Source organism: Dendrobium catenatum, unplaced genomic scaffold (assembly GCF_001605985.2).
Source record: "Dendrobium catenatum unplaced genomic scaffold, ASM160598v2 fragScaff_scaffold_1342, whole genome shotgun sequence".
Taxonomy (NCBI): Eukaryota; Viridiplantae; Streptophyta; class Magnoliopsida; order Asparagales; family Orchidaceae; genus Dendrobium; species Dendrobium catenatum.
The window spans coordinates 373,700-380,975 of record NW_021319804.1 but is presented as its reverse complement, the minus strand read 5'-3'; the positions used below and the strand labels follow the sequence as shown (position 1 = coordinate 380,975).

The window sequence follows — 7,276 nt, the reverse complement described above, 5'->3', positions numbered from 1 at the left end:
CTAGGTCTTCAGGAATGGCTTCACTAGATTGCCGTTTGTAAGACAGATTTTTTAGTTTGATTTGAAATTTCATTTACTTTTATATATTTTGTATAGTTTCCAATTTTAAGAAAGCATTAACTAAATGATTTTCTTTTTCTGAATATCAAATTTTTGTTGAAATAATTTTTCCTGAATAGCAAAGTCATGTAACAATGTTTTTTTTTTTTTTTCTGAATAGCAAATTTCTGTATAAATTGTTTTTTTCTGAATAGCAAAGATATGTAGAAATGATTTTTTTTTCTGAATAGTAAAGTTCTGAAGCAAGAAAGTTAGCAAACAAATCTTGTAAAAAACCTTTGCAATATAGTTAAAAAATTTTCTCTAATATCCAAAAATAAGTTTCCTCACATCAAGTATAATAAGGGGACAACACGCATAGTCAATCTAAGACAATTGAGAAAGAACACTTATTTCCACAAGACCAATCTTTATAATGAATTTGTTTTCTTACAAAAAAAATAGAACATCTAAAAACTCAATTTTTTTTTTTGAATTTATATTATTATTATTATTATTATTATTGTTTGATTAATTAAAATTTTGCCCACCCTAAAAAAAGGAGCTGGATCCGCCACTGATCCGGTCACCAGACGTGGAGATAGATCTGGATATTGATAAAATATTATTTTAAATTAAGTGCGTCAAAAGCGCAGGTAAAGCGCATGTAAAGCGCAGGTAAAGCGTAGGTCAAAGTGCAGTCAAAAGCGCAGGTAAAGGGCAGTCAAAGCGCAAGTCAAAAGTGCACGTGACGTGAAAAATTTTTATCAGATGTCCGAATCTTTTCTCTGCGTTAATTTGGCCTTATAAACTTTGATAATATTTGCATAAATTACATATTTTTAAAAATAAGGAGATACGCGAACCGAAACATTTCCCTCTTACTCCTCTGCGCCTCCACTTTCCCGTCCTCTTCAAACTTCTTCACCAGCACCCTAGGGTTTAGGGTTTCTCTCGTCTTAATCAGGAAAGATAAACATAAAGGAGAGGGGCGCAGAGAAAGCCGAAGAAGAAGAAAAGGAAGCCCTGCACATGGTCGAGAAAGTTGTGGTCGGAGCCGTGGACGGCATGGCCGAAGAAACGCAATGCAGAGACCACCCAGATCGAACTAACCCTAGCGGTATATGTCCCTCCTGCCTTCAAGAAAAGCTTCGAAAGCTCATCTCCTCATCCAAATCCTCCGACCCGTTGTTCTGTAAACCCCCTCCTTCCTCTTCGTCTTCCCCTCCTTCCTTCCCCTCCTTTAAGACCGCCTTCCCCGCCTCTCGAAAGAAGAGCTTCTGGTCTTTCCTTACCACCTCCTCTTTCGCCAGGCGCAGATCTATCGAGTATCGGTCGGATAAGGACGATGATGAGGTCTCCGCTTCCTATGACCGGAAACTATCCAGATCCAGGTCCGTGGGATGCGGGAGTCGGAGCTTCTCTGCCGACTTCCTTCAACGGATCTCGAATGGGCTTGGAGACTGCGCTCTGAGGCGAACGGAGTCGCACCGGGAGGCAAAGGCGAAGCTCTCCTGCGATAAGAATGGCGAGCAGAGGAGGATTAAGGAGCATGTGAAGTGCGGTGGAATGTTTGGTGGTCTTGGCGCGATACCGTCCACGTCGTATTGGTTCTCCGCTGCTGAGGATTCGGGTGATTTTGAAGAGTTTGGGCGTTTGCAAGCAGTGAAAAGGGGTGGCCGGAGTAAAAGTTGGGGTTGGGTTTTTGCGAGCCCAGTGAGAGCTTTTAAGGCCGCTTCCGCCGGCGGTCTACCGGCCATCGGTCCCGACGGTGGCCGTAGCGGTGACGCTAATCGATCCATTGTAGGCTTGTAGCAATTCCAGGCTTGTAACGCTCTGTTCTTGTTCACTTTAATTTAAAATCCCACAATTTTACCATGTTGTTATTTTGTGATTTATATGATTCGAGTTTATGATACTAATTTTTTTTTTAATTAATGCATTATAGATTTTTTCACGACTCACATATTTTTAGGATTATTATGATGTGATAAAATCAAATTCTTAACATTACACAATTGATTGAAATAATTTATGTAATGGGCCTCACATAATGGGATAAAAACTTAGGTTTGTTTGGGACAATTTTTTTATTGTTTTCTAAAATATTTTTTTAGTGATAAAATTTTTTTAGAAAGCAATAAAAGTTATCCCAAACAAAACTTTAGAGTTTCTTGCTGTTTTATAAAGTAGTTTTTTAGTAGAAAAAAAATTTAAATTTAAAATTTTGTATTAAAAAATTACTTCATAAAGCAATAAAAAGCTGTCTCTAACGAAGACGTATTGTTGTTCTGATAATTTATTGGCTTACTAATTCTTTTTGTTGTACATAGTTTTTTTTTTTTTTTGGACAATTTTTTTCTTGTTTTCTAAAATATTTTTTAGTGAAAAAATTATTTTAGAAAGTAATAAAAGTTATCCCAAACAAAGCTTTAGAGCTTTCTTGTTGTTTTATAAAGTTGTTTTTTAGTATAAAAAAATTTAAATTTAAAATTTTTTATTAAAAATTTACTTCAAAAAACAATAAAAAAGTTGTCTCTAACAAAGCCATACTATTGTTGTGATAATTTATTGGCTTACTAATTCTTTTTGTTGTACTTTTATGAACATAATATAGTTTTTTTTTTTGGACATTTAGGTCATTTAAGACAAATTCACACATACAATGCATACACAGAGACTCAAACCCAAGACCTCTTAGTTGAAAAGCCTAAGCTGTCAACCAACAGGCCAAGGTAAGTTGTTAAGAACATGGTAGATGGAACTTGTTTGTATAATTATTGTGGTTGGCTTTGAGAAAAATAGGGAAAATTATTACTAGATAATAGAATAGGTGTTTGGGTATTATTTTTTATTTTATTTTATGGAAAAAAAATCATGCCATGAATTTTTTTTTTAAATAAAACTTGGTCAATTAAATTGGACTTTATGTAAGCCTTTTATATGATGTAATTGATGTTATTCAACTTTGAAATACTAAGATGCAACTTGATAGAGATCTTAAATGCCATGATTGTGATTCACAATCATGAAGAAAATACAAATGTTTGAACACATCAAATTATTCCATCTATGAAAATACAAAGTAAAATCTTTGAGGATTTTCATTATCCTATGAAATCCTTGCTAACTTTTTCTCAATAAAAAGAATGTGAAAATTTTGAGGGGAAATGTTACAAGTAATTAAGAAATCCTACATACGTTAATTAAATTATGTTTTATATATTATGATAGTTATCTTATTAACTTCATCCCACTAGATCTAGATTAGACATCATCGATGAGGACGTGATCAAGATTACTTGGCATTAATAATATATTTGGGTCAACATCACAAAATATGACAGAGGACATTCGAATATAGGATCACAATACGTTTAATGAGTTCATGATGTTGAAGATCATACAAGATCAATATTTTCTCTCAATGAACTATACTAAAATAGTCATTTTTCAATTCAATATCTTATTGCACTTATGTTCACCCCATTTATAGGCATGTAAAATGAGTTGATTGAGTATTAATGCTACCAAAGAAGCACAAAGAATAAAATAACTAGCTACTCATCTAACTTTTGGTAATCATTTCTTTAGAATCGAAGGTAAGAATTTTTGAAAGTTCATAAAGAGCATGCAAGGGGAGACTTCTAAACAGGGGTGGAACCCCATTATACTAAGGGTGGGTAATTGAATATCCTTGAAATTGAGTTGAACTTATAAGCGAGCTTGTTTCAAAATTTTGCCTCCATCAAGGAAGTTTTTTGCACTACCTTAAAAAAATTTTCCCTTGGTCAATTCTGATCCTATTCATGCAAGCACAATCACTCACTTTTCTCCTACACACTATTTTCCGCATATTGTTCATGATTATTAGGCGTTAGACAACATGTCACCTACTGCTTGAACTACGAGTGTCAATATTGAACCCGACCAGAACCAGACCCGAAAATTTCGGGTTTGAGTTGACCCAAACCTGAAGCGGGTCGGGTTCGGATTGACCCGAGAACTCGAGAATGACCCAATAACCCGTCTGCCCGCTTTGACCGACCCTGCCCGCCTGCCCCGGCTGCCTGGCCGCGTCGCTTCGCGAGTCGCATCCCGAGAACAGTGTCGCGTCGCATCGTGTGACTCACGTCCTGCTGGAGTGTCACGTCGAGCACATCCCGAGTCAATTGTCGACCGCTTTCACCGGCTTCCGCTATCGCCGGCCGTCAACCCAGTGTTGCTGCCGACCCGCCGCTGTTGACATTGCTGTGTTCACGGGTCGAATCAGGTTGACCCGAACCCGAAGCGGGTCGGGTTCTGGTCCAAAAAATCAACCAGTTTGAAAAAATGGGTCGGGTCGACCCGAACCCGACCTGTGACCCGAAATTGACACGCCTAGCTTGAACCTCACCAACACTTGTACTTCTTTAAACGTGAACTAATAGCTCAACACACCATCAAAAGAAAAGCTCATTCCTCCTCTGCTTCTATATATGGGTAGAGAATTTCACATTTGTTGGCTGTTGCACTTGTTAAACTTTGAAGATGATTGACTTCTTGAACGCTTGATCGATGTCTTGTTGGAGATGTTCTCTAAGCTTCAACAAGGTTGATGCTTGCTTCTTCACGCATTAGGATAAAATAAGCATTTTAGTCAACATTTTAGATTCCTTTTTAGCATTCTTTTTGTAATTTTTTACAAATTATCTTTATCACTTATTTTATCTATTTTCTTATTAGTTTTTTTTTTTTTTTTTTTTTTTTTTTTTTTTTTTTTTTTTTTTTTTTTTTTTACAGAATGTTCATTTTCTTATTATTTTACTACAAAACCTACTTAAATTAAACTTAACTTTTATTATGGGTTTGTTTGGTTGGTGTTGACCTCGATTTTGTCGTTGTTTTCCCTCGAGTGTGTTCGATCAGGCCAATCGAGTCTCAATGAGCCTAATTCAATTCAAATCGGTCCGATCGCATCGACTCAAGTTCAATTGAATTTATGAGACCCAATTGAACTCAAATCGAGTCGAATTCGACTCTACTATATTCAATCAGGCTTGATCTATTCATCTTAGTTGCGTCGAGCCCGATTTGATTTGAATCGGCGTCAATTCCGGTGTATTTTCGTCATATTAGCTAAGTTGGTCGACTTGAGCCCAAATTGGCTTGAGTTTGGCTCAAAATTGAGTTTGGTTTGAGCCCAAATCGGAGTCAAATTAGCCCATTTAGTTCAAACAAAAACTTCAATTGACTTTTGGCTTAATCAAATCACCTCCTAAATCTAGTAATTGCATCGACGGCTGCAATCTAACAAATTAGGATGCATCCTTTGTTGATTCAATAGATGCTTACTCTCAAATACAGTTTCATGCTTTAAAATTCTGTTAGAAAAAGTATTTTCTCGTAGCGTGCATTGATTTTTTAATATTATCAAATTATTTTTTGTGTAATAAACTACTGACATACCTACAACAAATAGTTTTAATTATTTACTGTGAGATAAAAACCAAGGGACTCCCAAATCTATATATATATATATATATATATATATATATAGGTAAGCATTTTGGCTTAGAATTTTTAAGGAAGTCTCTAATCATATTTTTAAGAAAATCTATTATCATTTTCGGCTCAAAGACTACCCTAAAAATCTCTCTGAAAGTGCAGGAAGCCCATCAAATTCGAAGCAAACAAGAAACTGAGCAGAGAATGAGAATAACCAGATAAGAATACCCTAGAATTTCGTAAATTTGTGCTTAAAATGATTAAAAAAATGACGTTGATAGGGTATTTGACAAATGAACAAACAAAAATAAGATAGTAAAACCAAAAAATGCATAGAAAACCTTGAAAAATTAAGCTTTTAGGCCGAAGAAGCACACAAAAGGGGGAAAGATAGTTACTTTCACAGCAAGTGAGCTCCCGTAGTTGCTTCCGATTAAGAGGCCGTGCCTTCCGATCTGATAGGAGGGGAGGGGAATGTCTTAGAATGAGTGAAGTTGAATAGCAACGGAGTCGAAGATGCTATTCGTGTAAAGCTCTACCTCATGCAAAGCAACGAAGTCTAATAGCTATGACGAAATAAAGAAGATGAAAAGCTTTCTGGCTTGAGCCCTCAACTTCGAGGAAGAAACAACGATGGCTCCTCCGACAATGGAGGAAAAAACGATGGGTTCTCGCAGACTTCTCTCTCGCCTGCATCTCCTGAAATTCTTTTTCGCTCAAATTTGCATGATTTTACTTTACGCATAAAATAAATTGTAGCGAAGAGTTTCGAATACATTAGAATTTTACTTTCGGTTGTATCAAACTAAACACTTAAAAGTTAAAATAATAAATGTCAAATTTATTTAACTTCAAATCAAATAGACCATATGACCCTATATAAAACAATAAGCGTCAAACTCGACTTATTAACATGGCTAACTTGAAGCAAAATCTTCAAATTTCTTTATGCTCTTACATTGCACTACAAGAATATTGTATATTTGTAACTAACTTTGTGACCCTTCAACTAGAAATGATAAGGATTTATGACTGAATTTAAAACTATGAATATGCGTATATTTTATCACACAGAGTGATGATTTATTAATTAATATTTGCTATCAAAATCACTATTTTAAAATTATTTAATCACTCCATCGAGTTTAGGTGGGTTGGTGGGCGAGCTTGGTTGGGAACCCCCCATCCCAAGTTCGAATCCCCTCTCATACAACACGACTCCTTAAGTGGAGAGAAAAGAACTATGGGTCATGCACCTATGGAGTTGGTTGCTAGTAGACTCGGCGAGGGATTAATTATGCCGCCAAGCGCCTCTTTCAAGAGATGGTAACGGGTAGATACCCCTGTTACCCAAAAAAAAAAAAATTATTTAATCGTTCTTAGTATTCTTATGGTTGTGAGCTTGCTATATGTATCTTCAAATTACGAAGGGATTCTAAGACATCCCTCACACTTTCCAAGAGAAGCGAACCATCTTTTTTCTTTTTTTGAAAATATTTATGGCCAATTAAGGTAAATTCACTCAGGGGGCATAAGTTCCCCTCCGAAATTTTGACTCGTATGAGATTATAGCTTCATTCAGCGAGACTTTCTTACTGATTCTTAAAATAGCTTTTTAATTTTTTACTAAAAGACTCCTCTATAAAACAGTAAAACAGTCGTTCGATCCAGACAAAGCCTATGTTTGATTGCAGAAGGCTTTACTTATATTTTTGAAAACAAATCATTGAAATTATTCTAGATGTCGATG

General features: G+C 35.7%; 1 protein-coding gene across 1 annotated transcript; it reads left to right on the top strand.

The window, feature by feature from the left end:
• Positions 1-899: 899 nt before the first annotated feature.
• LOC110105774 lies at positions 900-1,948 on the top strand. The gene has a single exon (XM_020835410.2). The coding sequence runs from the start codon at positions 1,072-1,074 to the stop codon at positions 1,852-1,854; it is 783 nt and encodes a 260-aa protein (XP_020691069.1). The 5' UTR covers positions 900-1,071; the 3' UTR covers positions 1,855-1,948.
• Positions 1,949-7,276: the final 5,328 nt, after the last annotated feature.